Consider the following 26273-nt stretch of genomic DNA (forward strand, 5'->3'; position numbering starts at 1 on the left):
TCCTGGCATTCGCTCCTTTAATTCCCACAACAGCTCTGTGAGGTAGATTATCATTATCCCCGCTTATGAATGAAGAAACTGTGATGCAGAGAGGCGGGAGGTAGAGGATGTGGTATTCATACCCTGGCCATCTTGCTCCCAGATCTGTACCTTTAACCACCTTGCTGATGCTTCTGCTGCACTGTGGTCAAGTGGAAGGGTAGGTAAATTTCCTGGGTTGTTTAGGCTGGAATCGGTTCAGATTGGTTGGGAATGAAAAGACTGAATTAGCCATGTGAACCACTTCACTTGCTGAATTCTCCAGAACATTTTTCTGGCTCACACAAGCAGTTTATTTCCAGTTGTTTTCTTCCTCTCACCAAGCAATGGTTTAATGTTGTCAGCATTATTGTGAAGCACTTGGAACATTTATAGAATTCAACAGCTATTTCCAAATTCAGAGTACTTTTCATTTACTGAATAATGCGTCTTTAATTACCAGCCAACTTAAGCCAGTTTTCAAAGAGTGGAACTGTTTATTGCCAGCTGTCTCCAACGATAATAGATAAGAATAGTGTTTTATATTATTTTGTTTCTTGGTAATTCAAGCCCTCCCTCAGAGGGAAGTACATAGTTCCCTGATACTTGTACTTCAAACAGATGAATTACTTCCCGGCCTGGAGAGCAGCCAAATCTCTAAATTGACGTGTTCACAGAATAATAAATTTCATGTAAGAGAATGATGCCAGATGCAAGAGGATTTGATAAAAGGGCATTTGAACTCTACAGATGATACAAAATATTTCTCTTCTTAAGAAATTTTAATAAATTGTTAAATAAAAGACTGTGTGTGAGGTTTTGTGCTCAATTCAGCTTCTGCTACACGTTTCAGTGAATAGATTATTCTGGCAATGTGTCAGCAGGAGGCTAGACATTAGATAATTACTTGTGAAATATTTCTAGTGGTTGAGCCATGCCCCATGTGAAATATCATTCAGCCCCTGAGAGATTCTCTGAGTTCTAGCACTGGACTGGTGCATCCACTGGATAATTCAGAAGCTGAGGCTCACTGTTTTGCAAGTTCATGGTGTTGCTTTTCCTGGCTAGGTTTGCATCAAACATGCTTTTTATCTGCATTATTTTTTATCTGACACCCAGGATACAGTGTAGATCCTTTCAATGGAGTTTCAGTGCATTTGTTCTCTTTGCATAGGTCAAATACATTCTCTTAGTTCTATGTAGAACTATTTTAAAAACCTTGCACAACACCTTAAAATAACTATAGGGCATAGATGCTGTTTTAAGAAATAGTACATTCTTTGATTTCTTCATAAATATGCTTTTCTTTGGAAACAACAGAAATCTCCACAATTTTAAACAGAATTTCAGGTGTTAAGAGGAAGAAAAGCAACAATCTCTCACTCTAAATGGTTAACCAAAATGCCTGGATGTTATGAACACTAAAGCCATTTTAATAATGTTTTCATTTTTATGCAGGCCTTATCTAAATAGAATGTTCAGACTAACCTTTGAAAAGGATAAAAACAAAAAATATAATCCTTTACTAAAATGCTGTGTACTTCTTCCAGCTGTCATGGCTTATTTTTCATGGTAGATGGTCATGTTCCTACCACTGGACTGTTTGATTCCAAACAAGTGGTAATCTCTGTACATTCAGGCTCTCTAAATTAATAGATTAGCCTCACAGCTATACTCAGAAGTATATTTAGAAGACTTACCCTTTAACAGAGAATAGATAGTGATGTCATTGTCTTTAAGAGATTGAAAATGTATTAACCACAAGGTTTAGAAAGATATAGAAGAAAAGTTTAGGCCAAACAACTTTGCATATTTAAATTTTACCCAAACACAATCCCAATATGCCATATCTTCAGAGTGGCAGAGCAGTGGATTAGAAACAAAGAGGCTATTTCTAAATTGACTAGTAAACTGCAATTATCAGTAAATGTTTTCTACCTTGGAAGTACTAGGCTCTAATTCAGGGTCCTCCCAGTTTGGTGAGGCCTCAGCTTTTCAGACAGAAACCTTTCTTGAGTTTCAGACGGATTCTCTGTCCCCATTCTCCCTACCCCTCTACCTTTATCCCAAGCCTCCTCTTCTGCAGGTCAAATGAGCAGGGTTTTTCAGGGAGCTCTGAATAAAATTCTTGGGTTCATGGTACATGTGTATATTCCTATTTTCACTTCTCCTGGGTCATTTACACTGTATTTCAAAAAAATAGACTGTTTATTCTCTGAGTTATCAAAAGTGTTTATTATATACACATACATTTGCACATACACATAAGCAAACTGTGTGTGTGTGTGTGTGTGTGTGTGTGTGTTTGTGCATGCATGTAGGCTGCTCCTGGCTTTTGTGGAGCCCCTTTTAGTCCACAGGATTTGTGTGACAGATATTTATGCAGTGACTAAAGGGGATTCTTTTTCAAATAGGGTTCCAGAAAAATACTTTTCAAGGTCACTCACTAAGAATCAGGTCAAGTTCTAAAGCAGATGACAGCAGTAGGATTGGTTGGCAAGTACAAATGGTGAGGGATCCATCCATTTTTCATGAAGGTATAATTAACATGCTGTCTGCCTCCTACAGGTTCAACCTTTGGGAATGAAGAACAGCCAGTTCTAAAGGCATCTCTGCCTTCTAAGGACACACCCAAGGGGGCCGGCCGGGTGGCCCCTCCGGCATCCTCCAGTGTGACAGCACCCCGCAGGAGTTTACTTCCAGCGCCAAAACCCACTTCCACTCCCGCTGGTAAGACTTTGTGCCTTGGAGAGGCTCCATGGTGGAGTGCCCTTTCTGCATTGATAAAAAGTCTTTTGAAAGTCCCTGTGTACATCAGTTATTTAGAAGGGATGATTGATTAAATGATAGTTAATAATAATACCGCTGCTTTTAAGGCACTTTCATATATTCAGGTTTAAATTCTCATAACTGCCTCTCACTCTTCCCATGACTGGTAACCCTTTGAATCACACAGTTTCCTTTTCAGAAAGCAAGAACCAAGCTATTTTAAGCAAATTGGCATTTGGCTCACGGAAGCGGGTGCTCACAATATCATTGCAAGGACTATAGGACCAAGCTCCAGGCTGTGCCTCCAGGAATGAGCCCCAGAACCCCAGAGAGAAGCACACTATCTCTGCAACAGTCCAGGAGCTCCATGCCCTGCTGGTTCTAGGCACCATCTCCAAAGTTAGGATCTAGGGATGGATCCACTGCTTCATGGCAGGGTTGGCTCTAGAGCCACGCTGTACCTGCAAGGTTCAGGCCAGCAAAACTGATCCCCATGCCCCGCCTGTACATACCCACAAAGCTAGTAACTGGACATGCAGAATTCAGCTGATTCCAAGGTGTAACTAGCACAGATGCTTGTCAGCAGAAAGTGCCGAGGCCGCACCCATGTGGCCCCTGCTACACTTCTGCTCCCATCCCTCCCACAAGTGCATCTGTTGCCCTGCAGGGCTGTCTGTGCATCTTGTTCCTAGCTTTTCTTTTCCTGCACTACTGAAGGCGTTGAATGAATATTGGGCCCTAATTCACCATAATGGCTCATCCATATCAGTGTTTATTCCTTCAAATGTTTTCTATGCTTGCATCAGTGTATCATCGTAATCAATGTATATACATATGTAAACAAATGGGTTTTATAGGTATTTTTGAATGAGATTGCATTATATCCATTTTTCTACATGTTGCTTTCCTTACTCAATGTAGGTCATAGAAATACCCTTGGCAATGGTAGGGCTCTTTCTTTTCGATGGCTGCATGGTGTGGATATACCGTGATTTATTCAATCATTCTGTCACTGGTGGGTATTCACTTTGCAACCAGTATTTGCCACAACAAACAATTCTGCAATAAACAGCCTTGAGTGGGTGGCATTGTTTCTATGGGATCAGTTCCCTGGAGTGGTGTTGCTTTGTTTGATGCATTCATAGATATCGATAGATTGCCTTTCAGAGAGGCTCCACCCCTAACCCTGCTAGGAATAGATGTTATCCCTTTCTAGAATTTTGGTCCACTTGATGGGAGTAAAGTATTATCCCAGATATTTTACTTTGCATCTCCCTGACCACTAGAGTAGCTAGAGGAACTTGCCCTAGCAGCACCTTCCAGTTCCCTTTGCTAAGACTTGACTTGGTTCCTTTAGTTTTGTTCTTCCCCAGGGGAAGCAAGCTTCTAGGGGTGGTGACTGTGTCTATTTTAACACAGCATCCTCATCGCCAGTCACAGTGACTGACTCACAGTAGGTATTTAACATCTATTTGTTAATTATTGATTCAACAAATGAATGGATGGATATCACATGGCATTTGAATCTTTCAGCTACAGTTTATTAACAGTTTGGCCTTGGTTTAATTAGAAAATAATAAGACAACCCTATGGTAAGTTAAAACACAGTTGTTGAATCAAGCCTATAGCCCAGTGTTTCTCAGTGTTTCTTTAGTGTATCAGTGCCACCTGCAGGGTTTGTAAAAACACAGATTACTGGGCCCCATCCCCAGAGTTATTGGTTCAGTAGGTTTGGTTTGGGGATTAAGAATTCACATTTCTAACAAATTCCCAGGTGGTGTCTCTAGACTAGGGATTACACTTTGTGAGCCACTTGTAGAAAAATGGGTTAGGAATTTGAAAAGACAGTTCTTAGAAAAAGAAAGGCAAAGGGCTGTTAGCCATATGAAAGGATAACAGTCAGCCTCACTGATAAGAAAAACAAGTGAAACTACAATGGATTACAATACCCTACCACTACCATGGCATGTGTATACCTATGTAACAGACCTGCACGATCTGCACATGTGCCCCAGAACTTAAGGTGTAGTAAATAAATAAATACCCTACCAATTATACTGGCAAAAATCCAGAAGTTTGGCAACATATTCTATTTGTGAGGCTGCCAGGAAACAGGCATTCTCATACATTTTTGGTGGGAATATAAAATGGTACAACTAGAAAGAAGAGTTTGGCAATATCTAACAAAATCATATATACATTTATTCTTTGACATAATAGTCTCACCCCGAGGAGTCTTTCCCAAAGGTAGACTGACAAGAATACAGTGCATGAAGTGATTCATTGCAGCACTGTCTAAAGTAGAAAAAGACAGAAAACAACTCAAAGGTCCATTAATAGGGGACTTACTGGACACACTGTGGTATATCCACAGGATGCAGTACTGTAACTGTCATATGAATGGGGAAATAGCTCTATGTATTAACATTACTAGCAAGCGATTTCCAGGAGGTCATTGAGCAATAAAAGATGGAGAAAAAAATATGTAGTAGACTGTTTTACCTAAACAATAGGAAAATGTTCTATATGAACTTATATTTTAAAAAAGCAATAGAAGAATAAGCTAAGAAATTTTTTTTTAATTATGGCCTTTAGGATGAAAGAAGGAATAAAAGAGAATAGAGATACAGGCTAATGGTATATTTTGAATGCACCTTGTTTTATAGATTTGAAGTCACATAGATATTTTACACAATCATACATTAAATGTTAACAGATAATATCTAAAACTCAAAAATGAAATTAAACAAATGGAAGCACTTGCATAGCCCATTGATGGCATAACCACACAGAGAAGCACATTCCCAACGGTATATACCCCAGATTCAGAAAGAATTGCAATGAAAACCTGAGATTTTTGGTGGTAGTGTTAGTATTGTGATTCTGCATCTGCTGTTATTCTGAATGTGTGGGATAAATGTGATAGGAGTATTATAGGATAAAGTCAGAACTCATCTGATATTTATCCTTAAAAAAAAGTCCCAGATCTATCTATTGGAAAGTTGTAAGTGGTGACTAAACCAATCGTAATGGGCACTCCTAGAGCCCAGGTTGTGATGTCTGAGTGGACTTCCCAGTAAAGGGAGAGAGGGATCCTTGAAGAAGCAGCCATTTCAGGTCTAAGACAGGAAATGTAGATCCTAGAACATCTTGCCATACCAGCTGGCTAAGAAGAATATAAAAACGATGAGGATTCTCTTGAAAGGACTTAAGGATCAACTGGAATAAGCTCCTACTGGTAAAAAAGACAAAAAAGAAGAAAAACTGAAAAAAAGTTTGAATATCAATAAGATTAGTATTTACAATGGATTAATACCCATCAATGAGGACATATGATACAAAACAAAACCAAAAATCTCCAGAAGTAGTCACATTGGAGGATGCTAGGAAACGACCTCATTATTTTAAAATATGGTAAATAAAGGAAAAGAAAAGCCTTTTAGTAACTTCTCCTACTCAGTCTGTATCTCAAAATAACCAAATAGCTGGTGAGAGGGAAGTTTCTCTTTATAAAAGTATTCCAGCTAATACAAAAGACATGACAAAACATCCCTTTCTGCAGCTCCTAATGAATGAGTCCCGTAGATAAAGGCAATGATCATCAGTATGAGGGATCACCTCACATTATTTACTGACCTGATGGAAATGTATACAGATTACCTGGGAATGAGTCTTGGGGGAAAAAATGGATTTGGTGCAGCCTCTGGATTTAACTACTGATTTACTAGAAATACAAAGGCATGCATGTTAAAACCACTGTGGGGACTGAGTCAGCAAACCTAGACTCTAGGAACGTCCACTGATGTACTCAGCAAGAGCAGCAACAACAGAAAGTGTGACAAATAAAAACCAAAGAGGGAAAACAAAGAGGACGTGGGAACCTGTAGATTACAAAAAACGTAAACATATCAGTCAATAGTAGTATGGAGCTAATTTTAGATCCTAATTCAAACAAACATTTGAGCAAAAATTTGAACACTGGCTATATGATGATATAAAGGAATTGTTAATTTTTTTTTTAGACAGAGCCTCGCTGTGTCGCTCAGGCTGGAGTGCAGTGGTGCAATCTCAGCTCACTGCAATCTCTACCTTCTGGGTTCAAGCAATTCTCTTGCCTTAGTCTCCCAAATAGCTGGGATTACAAGCATGTTCTATCACATCCAGCTGATTTTTGTATTTTTAGTAGAGGTGGGGTTTCACCATGTTGGCCAGGCTGGTCTCAAACTCCTGACCTTGGGTGATCTGCCTGTCTTGGCCTCCCAAAGTGCTGGGATTATAGGTGTGAGCCACCATGCTTGGCACCAGGAATTATTGTTAATATTTTGAGTTTCATGATAGTACTTTTGGCTATGTTTTTTAAAAGAATCATGTTTTAGAAATTCATGTATATGAAATGCTATCTGGTGTTTCCTTCAAAATAACCTAGGATGGTGGTGAGCAGAGTCTATGATATAAAAGATGAAACAACGCTGGCCACACATTGCTCGTTGTTGAAGCTGGGTAATGGAATACAGTAAGTTAACTCGACTAGTCTATCTATGTTATTGTCTGTTTAAAGAGTTATATGATAGCATGGTAAAATGTGTAGACAGGATGGCTGTTTTCATGGAAGCGAAGTTAAATGGAAATGAGATATTTCAAATGTTGAGAAAAAGAAAGGCAGGCAGTGTGACTGTAAAAGTGTCATTACTTTTCCGAGTGGTTTCTGCTACATAGGGGATTTCTGAAGGCCATGCACTATTTTATGTATGTATGTATGTATTTACTTATTTATTTACAGAGTCTGGCTTTGTTGCCCAGGCTGGAGTGCACTGGCATGATCTCAGCTCACTGCAACCTCCACCTCCCAGGTTCAAGTGATTCTCCTGTCTCAGCCTCCTGAGTGGCTGGGATTATAGATGCCCACCACCATACCTGGCTAATTTTTATATTTTTAGTAGAGATGGGATTTCATCATGTTATCCAGGCTGGTCTTGAACTCCTGACCTCAGTTGAGCCACTCGCCTTGGCCTCCCAAAGTGCTGGGATTATAGGCGTGAGCCACCAAATCATGCTCTCTTGATAACAATTTTCTTCCATTTTGTATTACTAAAACACTAATATACAGAATCTAATTTGGTTCTCACAAAGACCCTAAGATGTAGGCAGGAAAGTTATTGCAAATGCAGAAAGTGAGACTCAGAGAAGTGAAACGAGTTGTCCAAGGTTACACAGTGGCAACCAGAAATAAATGGATGTTGTATATGGTCCCAGTCCTTTTCCTATAATAATAGTATAAATATCCAGCTAAGGACTATCAGAATTCCATCTGCGGGCTGCAGTTTGTCCATTACCAATAGATCGCATGTGTGTGAATGGGGAATGGTGTTAAGCAGGGTGGTGCCTGGGGCTTTGTGCCTCAGGCCAGGCTGTCTTTGAGATTACCCTGAAGGAGTTCAAGTGGGGATGCCTTGACCTCTGCATTGTCCTTCCTACTCACGCTGTGGTGGAGCACACCCTACATATTTGCATTTTCCATAAAGTAATGCATTTTTTAGGAGAAGTATGCTCCTTTCCCTAAAAGCTTGAAATCACTGTGTAAACATTCACCCAGCCCTCGCTAACTGAACACATCTGTGTTATTTTCTCCAGAGGCAAAATTTTAGGTCCATAAACTTGCTTGTTCCTTATGATGAGCTATCCCTTTCTTTGTTGAAAACTCAGACATTCTTTCGAGCTGTCCTACAGGCATCTGATATTTACTAGACTTGCTCTCCTAGGTATAAATTTTATGAGTGTGATCATTGCTTTTCTCCCTATTCCAGACCAAAGCACATTGAATAGTTGCTCCATAATTACCAATTCAGTGACGAAGTTATGGGGTACCGTGCTGCGGGATAGGATGTTCTGGAGCTGTAAAGATGAGTGAGACACGATTCCTGTCCCCACAGGGTTCACAGGCTGATGGTGAAGCACGAGGAAACAATCATTAAAACGTTGACTGATGTTTTAATGAGCTATCGTACAGCCCGACACATGTCAGGCCTAGGCAGGAGGCTGCAGGCTCCCTCACTTATGCAGCTGAATGGCTAATACTGCCCTTAGTAACTAGACTGAAGGCAAAAGGAGGGCAAGTGTAGAAGAAAGACAGTAAATTTAGCTTCAGATGAGATGAGTTTGAGGTGCCTGGGAAACCTCCATCTAGCAATGTTCAGTAGGCAGGTGGGATAAGCCAAGAGCTCTAAGCAGAGTTTTGAGTTGGAGATTTCCATGTGGAATTGATGGGCTTATCGTCATGGCTCCAGGAATGGAGGCAATGGGGATGTGAGTTTGCTTGGGAGGACTTGGAAAGTGCATAGGTAACTGCAGTTGCCGCCTCATTAACACCAAAATGGAAGCAGCAGACAAAGAAGACTCATCTGGAGAAAGAAGAGCTTTCGGAGCACAGGGAGGGGCAGCAGCTGAGGAAATGGAAGCCATGAGCTTAGACCGTTCTTTGAGGAATGTAAAGGGGAAGGGAAGGGGAAAAGGGTGGTAGCTTAAAGGAGAAGTGGGCAAAGGAAGTTCTTGGTTTTTAGAATGAGTGACACTTGCCTCTGTGCATAGAAACGTCAAGAAAAGGAGGGAGTGAAGGTGGCAAAAGTAAAGAAATACTGGAGCCAGGCCTATTAGGTGGTGGCAGGGGTCACTCGGGCAGGAAGCTAGGCCCTGCAGCATGGGATGAGGGGCTGATGTTGCAAAGGAGCTGCACCACCTTGTTATTTTTCTAAGGCTGGAGGCTCCACTTGACTTGGGAAATGGATTCTGAGGGAGTTTTGACAATATGGTTAACTCCCATTCTGCCCCTCCAGTACCTACTGGTTCACTAATGAGAATGTCAGAACAGCAGGACACTCCCCAGATGCCTATCCACTATCACAGATTAACACCTACTCCTGGTCTCAGCATTTCACCTGCTGCATTTTAAGCAGACTCAGAGGCTGCAGAACAGCCAAATCAGCTCTGTCCCAGGGGTTGTTTTGCACCACTACTTTTTCTGGATTGACTTTGCATATTGCAAAAAAAAAAAAAACCCTTTATAAAAAATAAATGTGTTCTCCTGTTTTTGTATAGCAAATTGAAATAGACTTTTTTCCTATCATGTAACTGTAGAAGATTTTGGTTCAATGGCACTGATGCTCATCAGAGCTCCAGGACTAAGCAGTAATTGAAGCATGTGATATAAACTGCTTTAGCTTTTCAGATACGTGACTAAAAAGCCTCGTATCTGTAAAAGCGGCAAAGCTCAAGTGTGGACTAAAGGATGGGATGGTAAAATGCCTCACTCCTGCAAAGAGGCTGGCTGGGCACCAGTCCAGCTCCACCTGTCTTACCATTTGACTCAGGACAAAGCAACATTAAGGAATCTTTTCATATTTCTCAGTTAGTTAAAAAATGTGTGGGGATAATCGTCCCTACTCCATGGGATTGCTCTGAGAATTAACATCAATGAAAGGACATAGAACAAAGTAGGCATTTCATAAAGGCTGTTTGAGTTTTAGAGGGTTAACTGGAAGGTGAAGAAATTTTAGAGGGTACAGACCCCTTCCAGTCTCTCATAGGCAGAAGAGGGGTTTTAATAAAACTTACCATGTACTCTCCAAATTTGGCATTTATTGTTTTTCCTTTACCTCACCACACCTTGGATTCTGCTCTGCCCATGATCGAAATTTCTTTTTCCCCTGGATTTCCCCCTCAAAAACCTGTATTCACTAGTGCAGAGGAAAACCATGTTGCAATAAAAAAATTATCTGTGGTTCCACATATCTTCAATAAGATGCCTGTATAATTCCAAAGTTAGAAGAGGAAAAGTGAGAAGCTCCTGTAATACTTTCTGTGCCTTTGCCTAAGTGATTATTTTTACTGCTTTTGTCCATAAACCCATAATATTTGCTTACCTGTTCAAAGATAGCTATCTTTCCTATGTCATGTTCCCTTTAAGTTGGAAGTTGCCTAAAAGCAGGCTGCATCTTGGTGGCCCTTTCCCGTAAGTGCCTCTGCTAGGAACATCTCTTACACCGCATTCCCTCCCACACGACCTGTTCCCTCCTCCTCTCCTTGCTCTGATGAACACCTGTCTTTCCTTCAGGTCTTGACCTAAATATTGCCTGTTCAGGGCTCTTCCCCTTGTAGCTCAGCTCACAAGTGTAGTTGTTTAATGATGTCTGCGCTTGGCTAATGTCTGTCTGCCCCAACATGTGCAGCTGTGCCTGTTGTGCTCATCCCCAAATTCTTAGTACCAACAATGTGCCTGGCACAAAGCCAGCTTTCAACAAATACCTGCCGAATGAATGAAATTTAGAGTTCCCCTAGTGATTTGGGAGCACTTGCCACAATGAGTGCTCAGAAAGTAGCTATGTCTTGTGGCAGGTGGTCACAAAATGAAGCAATAAGACAAACCAGATTTTTAAGATAAGTGAGAGACACGCCCTTTGCCCTTCTGTTAGTATGGGCTCCAGCAGGTACCCCGAGAACCCACCTGTTCCAAGTCTCTTGTGGAACTGCTCAGAGAAGGTTGGCTTCTTAAGCACTGATAGCAAATCACAGAGCCCGTCCAGTAGAGGCAGCTCTCAGCCACCCCCAGCACACCTCTCTCTCCTAGTTTCCTCTCTCCAGTTATTAACCCTGCGGCCTCCTCCCCCAGGGGCCATAGTGAGGGGCAGCCCCAGCCACTGGAGAGCCAGTGAGGCATGCCATGGACAGTTCCTGAGTCTTGGCTCAAATCTGCCGAGAAACTAATTTCAACGGTGCCTTAAGCCTCTGTTTTTTTATTATACATTTTTGCATCATTGACTTAGTGTGGAGGTACTAGGGTGTTTTAGAACAAAGGTTTCTTTACACAGCAGAGGACCCCATGCCAGCCACTGTGCAGACCCTCAGCTGTGGCTCCCTGTGAACACGGCAGTCGTCCAACAACCCCTGGCGACCCCGCCTTTTCCAGCCTTTGAGCTGAGTTCACAGGTGATCAACTGCATCAGCCTGGGTCCTGCCGACCTCATGAGGTGGTTGAGGTCATAGGGCTTGCTCATCTGGAATGTTTTGTCCTGCTTTCTTCATTATCAGGCGACTGATCCCCGAGGGAGAGACCTTCATTTTGTTTCCCAGCTCAGATAGGAGGCCACGCACATTGCCTAAAAACCCAGAGAAAAAGGAATTGAGTTGTCAAGGCAAGACATAGCTGGGACAACAAAGTAGAAACCTCATTTTAAATGTGACCAGGACTTTCTCTTCTCAGTTTCATCCAACTCTAACATCTAAGGCCCTCTTACATTTCAAAATCGTTGCTAAAAGGTAAATTTTGTTACAGAATTTTAGCTTTGCATGTATCCCATTGGTTTTAAATAAAGTCCAATTTCTAAAATGAAATCTAGTTTCACATTACCTTGTTCTGTTATCAAGCTGATTAAAAAGTAGAGGGTAGGCATGCAGACCGTCATTAAATCCCAAATAATTGGATTTCTTGAGACTACCGTGTTTGCGTTATTTTAATTACTGAGATAACGCAAACTCTTGTTGTTTTAACCCTTGTTGGAAACATTTCTCAGCTGTGATACTTTGCCTCCTTCCCTTGGTGGTTCTAAGCTGCTGATGGGTGAGCTCTTGCATGTCAGCATCACCTGCTCAATTACCGTTATCCCAGTTGCCCAGTCAATATGCACTCACAATAGAACGTAACCTGGAAGTACTTGGGCTGTTTCCTTTAACCTAGATTTCTGATCTGGGTTTTTGGTGACTGATTATTTTCTGGTTCACTCATTGAACAAACATCTGAGTGCTTGCTTTAAGGCACAGCTGACTTGGATTCAAAGATAGACCAGCCTTAACCCTTGGGGGACTTGTAAGTCAGTAAATGGATTTGTAACCTAGTAATTAGATGAGAGTGAGAGGCCTATAATCTTATTATCTGGACTCCAGTTAATTTTAGCAGGTCAAGAGTTCACAGTACAATGGATTAAGAAAAGAATGACCTGAAAAAAGTTTAAATTAAATATAGTTAAGTTTTATTGATGATTTATTTAATCACTTTCTATTTATTATTTGCTTAATCATTTTCTAATTTATTTGTCACTTAATCATTTTCTTATGTCAGAAAAGATCCAGGGTAGTTTGCCATAAAGGGCACAGGATAACACAAATCAGAGATAAAAATCTGAGTAATAGAAGAGAGAAAAACGTGACAAAATGAGGCTTGGAGCTTCTTGGCTAAGGGTAAAAGAAGAAACACACAAAGATAAAAAGATCCTGCTATTTCATCAGGAGAGAGAAACTTATTTCCTGGAACAAATGTTAAAGACTGAGTCTGTAAATTTTAAAAAGTTATATTGAACAACATAATTGGCAATTACTTTAATTGTGTGTTTTAATTTTTTTTCTGATGATGAAATAATTAGTTTAAAATTTGGGGATAAGGAAAGACTTTTTAGCATGACATAAAACCTGGAAACATTTTTAAATGACAGAATTACATACAATTACATAAAAATTTTAAAATTTCTACAATAAGAGACATCATAGAGTTCAGAAAGACGATAAACTGATAGAAAGTGCTGCAACAGAGTGTTAATATACATGCAGTTTTAACAGCCCCTGAAATTTACAAGAAAAAAATTTGAAAAATAGATAAAGGTATGAATGAATATTTTATGCACTAGAAGTACAAAGTGGTCAATGGCTATAAACATATGAAAAGATACTCAAATTTACTAATAAGTAGACACATTCTGCTTTTAAAATGAGATACAATCTTTTTCATACTGGATTATAAACCTTTAAAAAGATTTATGACTTCCAAGGTTGGTAAGGATGTGGCACACAAACACACTCTGGTAGTGTTAGTGAGAATATAAATTGGTACGCTTTTTTGGGAGCAGTTTGGGAATATGTATGAAAATTTAAATGTATGTGACAGGTAATCCAGTATTTCTACTTCTAGCATCCTCTCAAAAAATCCTTGCTCAAGCAACAAAGATACACATGCAGGAACTTTTTATGCAGCATTGGTTATGATGCTAAAAAAGTTGGAAACAATCTAAATATCTGTCAATATGGAAATATGTAAACAATTTATGATACAGCCATTTAATAAATGCTTATGTAGTTATTTTTTTTAAATGAGATAGATCTATTTGACTTATATGGAAAGATGTGCATAACATATCATTAAAGGGAGAAAACTATAGAACATGATCTCATTTTTCATAAAACTGAAATAAATCATTTTATATATTCCTTTTTGTAAATTTATAGAAAAAGTTAGAAAATATCATTTAAATTGTCAAGAGCTATTATCAGTGTGATGTTCAATTGGAGGAAAAGTTGTAATGGGGAAAAATAACTTTCATTTTTAAATTTTGTTATTTCTGTGTTGTCAGAATTTTTCCAGACGTGTTTCAATATTTGCTGTAAAATATATAAAGATAATTGAATAAAAAGGATAATAATTTATTCTAAGAAAAAAGTATGAAGGATACAGAAAAAAAATGAAACAATAAAAATACCTCAAAGCCTCACAGTTTATCATTAGACACTATAGCATATGTTGTTGGCATATTTCCTTCAAGTCTTTTCTTTATATGGGTATGATTTTTTTCATGCCTCAGTTATGCTTTATGTATAGCTCTGTATCCTACTTTTACAGATTATGTTATATCCTAATAATTTTCCAATATCATGATACATATGTGAAAATGTTCTTTTTAATGATATTGTAATAGCTTCATATTAATTAACCATATTTTGTAGAACTACTTGTCTCCTGTTCTTTTAGGTTGCTTTCAGCATTTCACTATCATGAAACAATGAAGTACAATACATTTAATAAATTTATTTTGCAAAATCATGTTTTGCTGGGGGTTCTCAAGACTATTCTCAGGCTTGATGATTTCCCTAGAAGGGCTCATAGGACTCAGAAGTTGCTATATTTATGATTATAATTTATGACATTGAAAGAATACAGAGTAAAATCATCAAAGGGAAAAAGCTCATGGGGCAAAGTTCAAAAGACACCAGGCACAAGTTTCCAAAAGTCCTCTCTCAGTGGAATCACACCAAATATACTTCATCTTTCCAGCAACGATGTGTGAAAACATGAACAGATTTTCCTATTGAGAGAAAAACATCTGAACCTGGTTGTACAGGATTTTTGTTATGGATCAGTCACACATACACACAGCACCTTTTCTATGTGTTAACTAAGCAAATTGATGCAGTGTGGCTGAAGACCTTGGGCATGCAAAATGCTCTTGTCAGTTAGAGCATGTAAGAGCCCGGCTCTCAGGAGGTGGTCAGTGGCCAGTCATGAAACAGGCCGTTCTTGGAAATGTGCAGGGTTTAAGCAATTCAAGCCTGCTTAGTTACTCTAAATGAGTAACTAAGTTTCACATATGAGGCACAAATTTCACATATGTTCTTAGGATACATTCCTGAAAGTGAAAATGCTGAATTATATGAAATATGTCTTTGAAAATAGCAGAAGCATTTTGACCTTTTTTTACTTGTATTATTTTTAATTCACACATAATTTTATGTATTTATAGGGCACAGTGATATTTTGATACATTATACACTGTAATAATCAAATCAGAGTAGCGTATTAGTCATCTCAAATATGTGTCATTTCTATATGTTGGAAATATTCAAAATCCAATCTTCCAGCTCTTTGAGAATATTCAGAAATTGTTGTTAATTATAGTCATCTTATAGTGCCATAGAGCACTAGAACTTACTCCTATCTGGATGTACTTTTGTATCCATTAACCAACTTCTTCCTGTACTCCCCTACCCCTTACCCTTCCCCACCTCTAGTGACCACTATTTTACTCTCTCCTTCTATGAGATCAACTTTTTTAGCTTCCACATATTAATAAGAACATTTGGTATTTATCGTTGTGTGCCTAGCTTATTTCACATAAAATAATATCATACAAGCTCATCCATGTTACTGCCAGTAACAGAATGCTTGTCTTTTTTATGGCTACATAGTATTCCATTTTGTATATATACCTGTATTAGTCCATTTTCACACTGCTATGAAGAAATACCTAAGATTGGGTAATTTATAAAGAAAAAGAGGTTTGTTTAATGGACTCACAGTTCCACATGGTTGGGGAGGCCTCACAATCATGGAGGAAGGTGAAAGAGGAGCAAAGCCATGTCTTATATGGCAACAAGCAAGAGAGGGTGTGCAGGGAAACTGCCTTTTATAAAACCATCAATCTAATGAGACTTACTCACTGTCACGAGAACAGCATGGGAAAAATTTGCCCCTGTGATTCAGTTACCTTCCACTGGGTCCCTCCCATAACATGGGGGGATTATGGGAGCTACAATTCAAGATGAGATTTGGGTGAGGACACAGCCAAACCATATCATTGCCACATTTTCCTTATCTGCTAAATGAACACTTAGGATGATTTTATATCTTGGCTGTTGTGACTATTGCTGCTGCCATAAACTTGGGAGTGCAGATATCTCTTGAACATACAGATTTCTTTCCTTTGGATATATACCCAATAATAGGATTGCTGGATCTTATGGTAGTTCTAGTTTTAGGTTTTTTTTTTTTTTTTTTGAGGGTCTCACTCTGTCACCTAGGCTGGAATGCAGTGGTGCAATTATGGCTCACTGCAGCCTGGACCTTCCTAAGCTCTGGTGATCCTCCCCCTCAACTGCCTAAGTAGTTGGGATTACATTCACATACCACCATGCCTGGCTAATTAAAAAAAAAAAAAATTGTAGATATGGGGTCTTGCTATGTTGTCCAGGCTGGTCTTGAACTCCTAGGCTCAAGCAGTCCTCCCACCTTGGCCTCCCAAAGTGGCATTAGCCACAACATCCAGCCTATTTTTAGTTTTTTGAGAACCTTCTATACTGTTTTCCATAATGGCTATACTAATTTCCATGCCCACCAACAGTTTGTAAAAGTTCCTCATTCTCTGCATTCTCACGAACATTTTTTACTTTTTGTCTTTTTAATGATGGCCATTTTAACTGGGGTAAGGTGACCTCAATGTGGTTTTGATTTGCATTTCCCTGATGAGTAATGATCTTGGACATTTTTTTATATACCTGTTGGCCATTTGTATATCTTTTTTGAGGGTTATCCATTCAGCTCATTTGTCCATTTCTTAATTGAATTATTTTGATTTTTACTGTTGAGTTGTTTAAGTTCTTTCTGTATCCTGAATATTAATCTCTTGTTGGATGAATAATTTGCAATTTTCTTCTCCCATTCCGTAGGGTGTCTCTTCAGCCTGTCGATTGTTTCGTTTACTGTGCAGCAGTTTTTTAGTTTTATATAATTCTATTTGTATCTTTTTGCTTTTGATGCCTATGCTTTCGAGGTATTCTCCATAAAATCTTAGCCCAGACCAATGCCCTGAAGTGTTTCTCCTATTTTTTCTTCTAGAATTTTCAGTTTCAAGTTTTACATTTAGGTCTTTAGTATATTTTGAGTTGATATTTGTATGTGGTGCCGGGGTCTAGTTTCATTTTTCTGCATATGGATATACAGTTTCCCAATATCATTTATTTGAGAGACTTGTATTTTACCTAATGAATGTCCTCAGCATCTTTGTCTTACATGTCACGTTGACAATTGAAAAGATGCATAAGTGTTTTAGATACAAGGCATATAAATAACAAAAATATTTTATGAAAGTCATTTATTATTTCTTTTCCTTTTTAAAAAAGATATGTTTGGACTGGGCACAGTGGCTCATGCCTATAATCCCAGCACTTTGGGAGGCTGAGGCAGGCGGATTGCCTGAGGTCAGGAGTTCGAGACAAGCCTAACCAGCACAGTGAAACCCCATCTCTACTAAAAGTACAAAAAAATTCAGCGGGGCATGATGGCATGCACCTGTAATCCCAGCTACATGGGAGGCTGAGGCAGGGGAATTGCTTGAACCATGAAGGTAGAGGTTGCAGTGAGCCGAGATTGTGCCACTGTACTCCAGTCTGGGCAACAGAGCGAGACTCCATATTAAAAAAAAAAAAAAGATATTTTTGTTAAGAATTCTGTATGTATCATGCAATATTCTTAGGGGTTTATATACTCAATTTCATTTTATGCTCAAGGAAGCTGGAGTTTAGAGAAATTAAGTAACCCCCACACCCCCAGTCACACAACTTCTTTGTAGCAGGAATCAACCTAAGCCTATTGACCTTTAAAACCTGTAGACCTACCTTCTGCTATTTAAATATTCTTACTTTAATGGAAGCCAATTAATTGCATTTTATTGAAATTACCTTGATTAAAAAACACAACTTAGAGACTTAGTTCTTCTTGCTCGTTACCTTACATATAGTTTCCTAGCTCCCCTACAGTAATTCTGAGGTCTGTTTACTCTCCTCCTTCTTAGGGGTTTCAGATGCAGGCCGAGAGCTAATGCGCTGTCCTAAACATATTTGGAGATATATGATCCACTCCTATAATACTGACTTCCTGTAAGTTAATAATGATCATTGAGATCAGTGTTATGACAGTGGAAAGTGTTGTGGATTTAGTGCTAATGATTTTATATATATGCGTGTGTGTTTATATATGTGTGTATATATATATATGTGAGTATATATATACACACACACATTTATATACACACACACAAAACATGCTATTCAGTGCTGTGCAAAAGAAAGGTTCCCAAGTATTCCTGAAACTTACCTTTAGTCATATAGCAGTTCTTCTTCTCAAAATTTTTATGAAAAGCTTTTCTGCTGTTCATATGTCAAATACAAAATCTCTTCACTGCATTGATTCATATAACTTGACACTAATAGTGGAGTTTTACCTGTTGACTCTTCTAACTGGCTTGCACTGTTGTAGCAAATAGGAAAATACTTCCAGCTGCAAATATTGATCTGAAGATGAATTACTTCTTGTCAGTATGCCTTCAGATTCTGTCATATTGATATGATGCATTATAGAAAATAAAATTTCTTTATTCAGACTAAGGTATGGAAGGATTTCTAGTAGTTGTATAAAAAATGAATAACTGGTATGTTATTATTTGGGTTCCTCTTTACTTAAGGAAAAGCATTCCCTGGGAATAGAGAGGCTGCTATTCAGTAGACTAAAGAAACTCTACTTGTATCATAAAAATTAATTTTGCTTCTTTAAATGCAAATAGTTATTGATTTCACAAGTTTAGGAATTTCTGGTTATACTATAATAATATAAGTACCTTGTCAACATCCTTAAAATGTGTTTGTTGAGCACTTTGATGTGCCCATGTGTCAGACAGAGCTGCTCTACCAAGTTCTCCCTGCTTTCCTCTAGTCCTCTCAAGCATCATTTTCTCTTTCTGTGTACAGCTTGAATGAAAAAAATGGGGAAGACTTTGCTAAAATAAAATATTCAGCTTTAGGAAAAAACAAAGTAAGAAAAAGGTTCACTTGATTGCTACTGGAATTGTGGTTCTAGGTAATTTGTGAGCTTATTCTTACTGTAGTGTATGATATGAATTCTTTTAATGTAAACACCTCTAAGAATATGTTATTTTCTGCTAATGAAAGAATCATGTCACCTCATATGCTCCTGTTAACTTGGGAGTATTCAGAAATCTCCCAGATTTGAAACCAGAAGAGGCAAGGTAAAAACAATTAGACTGTAGTGGTATCTTCATTGAAGATGCTTTTATTGCCCTGTGCTGACTGTGGTCTCCCCAAGGCTGAATCTAGATTGCTGTCACCGTGTCAACTTGTTTGTCACTGTGAAGCCAACAGGAAACCAGCAGTCAGATTAGGGATAGAAGAGGTTGTAGGAGAATAGAAGTGTTTAAAAAGAATCTTTATGGGATAAAAATAAAGATAATAAATATGAATTCCATTTCTTTGCGTGAGGCCACAGAGACAGGAAAATATAATGAAGATGATGTATGCAATTTTTGGTTAGAGGAGCTGCCCACTTCGTTATTTGGAGAGCCACATGAGTGCATGTCTTAGATGGCCTGTCTGCTGTGCTTTCTGGCCAGAAGAAGGAAGGCCAGGAAGCACTGGGAATCACAGGCTGCGACACCAAAGTCAATTCTCAGACATCCAGGGAATAAGGATCAGTGAACATTTGGATGGGCCTCCATTTGTTCAACAAATATTGATTGCATACCCTCTTCAAGTTGAATGCTTTGTTAGATACTTGGGGAAATCATGGCGAATAAGATAGACACAGTCCTTGTCCCTGTGGAGGTGATAGAGTCACAGGACAGCAACATGAAACTTGTACTTACACATTTAATTATTGAAGTACATTTATACTAAGTGCTGTGAAAGGGAAATGAGTGTCCAACAAGGCCATGTGGTGCAGAAACATAATATAGGGCACAGAAAACATGCTGGCAGAGACCTAAAGCTTCCAAAGAAGTGGCCAGTGATTGGCTGGTTGTGGTGGCTCATGCCTGTAATCCCAACACTTTGGGAGGCTGAGGTGAGCGGATCACCTGAGGTCAGGAGTTCAAGACCAGCCTGACCAACATGGAGAAACTCCATCTCCATTTAAAAAAAAAAAATACAAAATTAGCCAGGTATAGTGGTACGTGCCTGTAATCCCACCTACTCAGGAGGCTGAGGCAGGAGAATCACTTGAACTTGGGAGGCAGAGGTTGCAGTGAGCTCAGATTCTGCTGTTGCACTCCAGCTTGGGTAACAGAGAGAAACTCCATCTCAAAAAGAACAAAAGAAGTGTCCATTGATGATGGGGACTGAATTCCATTCAGGTTAATGACATAAGTTATTTCTTTGTAAAGCTAGAGGTTTCTCAAGCCTTCCTCCCCTTGAAATCTTGAACTAGGGCTGCTAACAATTAGATATCTTGTTAATTTGAAAATAGACGCTCCTCCATTCCTTTTCCAACCCCTTTATGGAGAAACTTGCAAGCTGTGAAATGGTCAAGACAGCATGAAAAAAAAATTTCACAGAAAATTCACAGCAGTTTAATTAGTCTTTAATTTTACTGGTGAGTCCAGTAAAATTCATTGGAATAATCTGAATTTTTTTCAGGCACTTGATTTTAAAACCCTAAGAACCTTATCCTCTATTACAAATTTAGTGGCTTAGGGTGCTATTTAGCTATTATCATTGAAATGTCACAGAAGAATCTGAGTAAGGGAAAAGATCCATTTATCTTTTTCTGTTATGCTTTTAAAATGCTTTCATCAAAACAATAGCAAGAATAATATTGTAGGTAATTTTAGATAATTTGGAAGGCATTACAGGACATACCCATAGTGCCAGAAGAGAATTTATAATACTCTATGACCCACCTTAATATTAAACTGCCTGTAGGCTGATCTGAGATCTTTTGTGCAGGCTCTTCAAAAGTAGGACACTAAAATCCTAATTTTCACTTAAGAGTATATACTCATATTGTATTTAAAAGGTTACGCACCTGGTATTTTGCCCACTCTTCTTGTCAGCCTTGAGGAGTTATGGGAGCTTGTCCTACAGTAATTAATGCAAATGGTCTTTTGGAGCTGAGTTTTCCATTGTGATTTTCAACATTTGTATGTTTTAGAAATCTGCCTACTGTACTATAAATGCATTCTTATGCAAATTGCTACCATCATATGGCCCAACTTCTTAGTATGAGGAGCATGAAACTTTTAATTACATGTCACTGTTTTAAAACTTTCCATTCCTTTTCAGATTTATATATTCAACTAGCTATATTACACTAAAGAAGTACCAAACACTATTTGAAGTGTTTGAAGTGAAGTCTTCATTTGAAGACAGTAGTTCTTCATGGGGTGTAGTAAAAGATACAAGAATAAGAAGGAAATATCCAACCTCATTCATTCATGGCTGGATACACTAGCACAGAGTTTATCATCCATAGGTTTTATCTTCCTCTGTTCAAGCCACTATAAAAAAAATAGCATATACTGAGTGCCTTATAAACAACGAACATTTATTTCTCACAGTTCTGGAGGCTGGAACATCCAAGATCAAGACACTGGAAGAAGGACACAAATGCCAGTAATCCATTCTACAAGATAAACGGAGAAGAGTTAATATATTTATTTGGCATTGCAAAGCCTTCGCGTCTTTCATCTTTAACTCACCAGTCAGCAAATTTGTGTTGAGAACCACTTTGGGTCCGCACTTTGCTAATCAATAAACACCCAACCAGCCTAGCTGATATGAGGGATGAGGGGAAAGGCCTCCAGCTTGCCCTCATCGCCAACTGTTGGTGGTAGCCTTTCACCTTTCAAATGCCAGCCTGGCCCTGTTATTCCCCTGCTTAGGACCCTGCAGCAGCTCTCATTGCCCTTTGCTGTAGGCCTGGAATGGAGTGATTCTGATGGGGATGGCCCTCTTTACACAGCTGCTGTGGCCCAGAGTCACCCAGCAGAGGCCCAGCCTGCTGCAGCTGCCAGCATGAACTGCTCTATGCCTACAACTGGGAAAAACATGGCAAATTATAGACTCTTTTTTTTAAGAAGTGTCTACACATTTTTGAGTTAAAAAAAAAAAAAAAAAAAACCACCTTGGACATATTTCTGTCTCTACAAGATTTGCATTCAAAGGAATGAAACAACTTTATTAATAAACCACAGTGTGAATTATTAGTTTCTATCACATAGAATTTGGATGGCATGGGAAACAAGGAATGAGCTTTGAAGTTAGACCTGGATTACCACTAATAGCTGTGTGACCTTGATTCAGTTATTTAACTTCTCTGACTCTTGAATTCCTCACTGGAAAAAGAAAAATAACACCAACGTCATTCATTAATGGCTGGATACACTAGCACAGTGCTTATAATCCATAGGTTTTATCTTTGTCTGTTCAGGCTGCTTTAATAAAATACCATAAACTGGGTGGCTTATAAGCAACAAACATTTATGTCTAATAATTATGGCTGGGAAATCCAAGATCGAGGCACTGGAAGATTCAATATCTGGTAAGAGACCATTCCTCATAGATAGTGCCTTCTTGCTGTGTCTTCACCTGGTAGAAGGTGTAAATGAGCTTTTGGGGGCCTATTTTATAAAACCACTAGTCCCATTCATGAGGGCTTAACTCTCATGACTTAATCATCTCTCAAAGGACACACCTTCCATACTATCATATTAGAAATTAGATTTTGGAGCTGGATCCAAGATGGCCAATTAGAAGCAGCCACGGTCTCTAGCACTCAGGAATGAAAAGGGGCAAGTAAATTCAACGTCCTCAATTGAAATATACAGGTTCTTGCAATGGGGCTGACTTGGCAAACAACACAACCCATAGAGAATGAAGAAAAGCTGGTGGTAGTGACGGCCCACCCAGGAGTGGCACAGAGCCAAAGGAACCCCCATCCCGAGCCAAGGGTACCAGTGAGTGACTGTGCAACCCCGCCTGGAAAACCATGCTTCTCCCGTGGGTCTTTGCAACCCACAGATCAGGAGACCCCCTTGTGAGCCCATGCCTTCAGGGCCTTGGGTCCATACACAGAGCTGTGTGGAGTTTTGGCAGAGCAGCCACTCAAGCACACACAGACACTCTGGCCCCAGGATCCCTGGGAAGATGAAAAATCCACCTATGCTTATCCCTAGGAAGGGGCTGAATCCAGGGTGCCAAGCAATGTCATTCTGTGGGCCCCCCTTCCACAGTACCTCACAAGTTAAGAATCACTAGCTTGGAATCCCAGTCAATCCAGCACTGGGTTGGAGTCTGCGTGAGGCAGATCCAAGTTCCAGGGCAAGAGACAGCTACCATCTCTGTGGTTGAATTGACTCAGCTATGCCAGCCTGCCAGCTTTGGAGAATACAGGTGGTCCAGATGAGGAAGGGTCCCCACAATGCAGCACGCTTGCTCTACCAAACAGCAGCCAAACTGCTTCTTTGGGCAGATCCTTGATCCCAGTCCTCCTGACTGAGTGAGACCTCCCAACTGGGGTCTCCAGCCACCTCCTACAGGTACATGCAGGCTGGCAATAGATTAGTACTTCCCTGGGATGGAGCTTCCAGAGGATGGAGCTGGCTGTCTTCTTTGCTATTCTGTGCCCTTCACTGATGATAACCAGGTACGGGAGAAACTGAGGCAACTAAGATCTGGAGCAGACCCTCAGAAAACTCTAGCAGCCCTATAGTAGAGTGGCCTGTTAAAATAAAAACAAACAGAAAACAGCAACATCAAAAACCCCATAAAAACCTCAATCAAAGGTCAACAACCTCAAAGATCAAAGGTAGATAAGCCCACAAAGATGAGAAAGGGTCAACACAAAAATGCTGAAAACTCAAAAAGCCAGAGTGCCTCTTCTCCTCCAAATAACTGCAGCACCTCTCCAGTGAGAGCACAGAACTGGGCTGAGGCTAAGATGGCTGAATTGACAGAAGTAGGCTTCAGAAGGCGAGTAACAACAAACTTAGCTGAACTAAAGGAGCAAGTTGTAACCCAATGCAAAAAAGCTAAGAATCATGATTAATACTGGAGCTGGTAACCAGAATAGCCAGTTTAGAGAGGAACGTAACCGGCCTGATGGAGCTGAAAAAATACAACCTAGAAATTAACAATGCAGTCACAAGTATCAATAGCAGAATAGACAAAGAAGAGGAAAGAATCTCAGAGCTTGAAGACTACCTCTCTGAAATAAGACAGGCAGACAAGAATAGAGAAAAAAGAAAAGTGATGAACAAAACCTCTGAAGAATATGGGATTATGTAAAGAGACCAAACCTGTGACTGATTGAAGTACCTGACAGAGATGGGGAGAATGGAACCCAGTTGGAAAACATACTGCAGGATATCATCCAGGAGAACTTCCTCAGCCTAGCAAGACAGGCCAACATTCAGATTCAAGAAATACAGAGAATCCCAGAAAAACACACCATGAGAAGATCAACCCCAAGACATATAATCATCAGGTTCTCCAAGAAAAAAATAAAAGAAAAAATGTTAAGGGCAGCCAGAAAGAAAGGCCAGGTTACCTACAAAGGGAAACCAATTAGACTAACAGTAGATTTATCAGTAGAAAACCTACAAGCCAGAAGAGATTGAAGCCAATATTCAGTGTTCTTAAAGAAAAGAATTTCCAACACAGAATTTCAGATCTGGCCAAACTAAGTTTCATAAGCAAAGGAAAACTAAAATCCTTTACAGATAAGCAAATGCTTAGGGAATTCATCACCACCAGGCCTGCCTTGCAAGAGCTCCTGAAGGAAGCACTAAATATGGAAAGGAAAAACCAATACTAGCCACTAAAAAAAAACACTGAAGTACACAGACCAGTGACACTATGAAGCAACCCCATAAGCAAGTTTGAAAAGTAACTAACTAGCATTATGATGAGAGGATCAAATTTCTATATAACAGTACTAACCTAAAATGTAAATGTGCTAAATGCCCTGATTAAAAGGCACAGAATGGCAAGCTGGTTAAAGAGCCAACACCCATCAGTATGCTGTCTTCAAGAGACCAATCTCACATGCAAAGACACACATAGGCTCAAAATAAAGGGATGGAGGAAGCTTTACCAAACTAATAAAAAACAGAAAAAAAGCAGAAGTAGTCATTTTAGTTTCTGACAAAACAGACTGTAAACCAACAAGGATCAAAAAAGACAAAGGGCATTACATAATGGTAAAGGGGTTAATTCAATAAGAAGAGTTAACTGTTCTAAATATATATGCACCCAATACATGAGCACCCAGATTCATAAAGCAAGTTCTTAGAGACCTGCTAAGGGACTTAGACTCACACACAATAATAGTGGAAGACTTAGCACCCCACTGACAATATTAGATTATTGAGACAGAAAATTAACAAAGATATTCAAGATCTGAACTCATCTCTGGATCAAGTGGACCTGATATCTACAGAACTGTCCACCCAAAAACAACAGAATATACATTCTTCTCATCACCACATGGCACTTACTCTAAAATTGATCACATAATCAGAAGTAAAACACTCATCAGCAAAAACAACAACAACAACAAAAAAAACTGATATCATAACAGTCTTTCAGATTACAGCACAATCAAACTAGAATACAAGATTAAGAAACTCACTTAAAACCACAAAACTACATGGAAATTGAACACCCTTCTTCTGAATGACTCTTGGGTAAAAATGAAATTAAGGAAGAAATCAAGAAGTTATTTGAAACTAATGAAAACAAAGAGACAATGTACCAGAATCTCTGGGGTGCAGCTAAAGCAGTATTAAATGGGAAATTTATAGCACTAAATATCCATGTCAAAAAGCTAGAAAGATCTTAAGTTAACAACCTAACCACTCAAATGAACGAACTAGAGAACCAAAAGCAAACAAACCTAGAAAACGAGAAATAACCAACATCAGAACAGAACTCAAGGAGATAAAGACATAAAAAACCCTTTAAAAAATCAACAAATCCATGAGCTGATTTTGTGAAAAAAGTTATGTAAAGATAGACTGCTGGCTAGACTAATAAAGAAGGAAAAAGAGAAGAATCAAAATGCTGGAGAGGATGTGGAAAAATAGGAACACTTTTACACTGTTGTGGGAGTG

The 26273-nt window shown here is 39.2% G+C and overlaps 1 protein-coding gene across 5 annotated transcripts in view; it reads left to right on the forward strand.

Annotated features, from left to right (window-relative positions):
* Window positions 1–26273, forward strand: part of MTUS2 (microtubule associated scaffold protein 2) — a 797713-nt gene that overhangs the window by 593565 nt on the left and 177875 nt on the right. For all 5 annotated transcript variants that reach the window (XM_064361726.1, XM_064361722.1, XM_064361724.1 and 2 more), the window contains one exon: window positions 2587–2748. In XM_064361726.1, the coding sequence (XP_064217796.1) occupies window positions 2587–2748 (162 nt within the window). The remainder of the gene's footprint in view (window positions 1–2586; window positions 2749–26273) is intronic.

The sequence above is a fragment of the Aotus nancymaae genome, unplaced genomic scaffold (genome assembly GCF_030222135.1).
Source record: "Aotus nancymaae isolate 86718 unplaced genomic scaffold, 86718_ANA_hifiasm-v0.15.2.pri h1tg000043l, whole genome shotgun sequence".
In the NCBI taxonomy this organism is placed as follows: Eukaryota; Metazoa; Chordata; class Mammalia; order Primates; family Aotidae; genus Aotus; species Aotus nancymaae.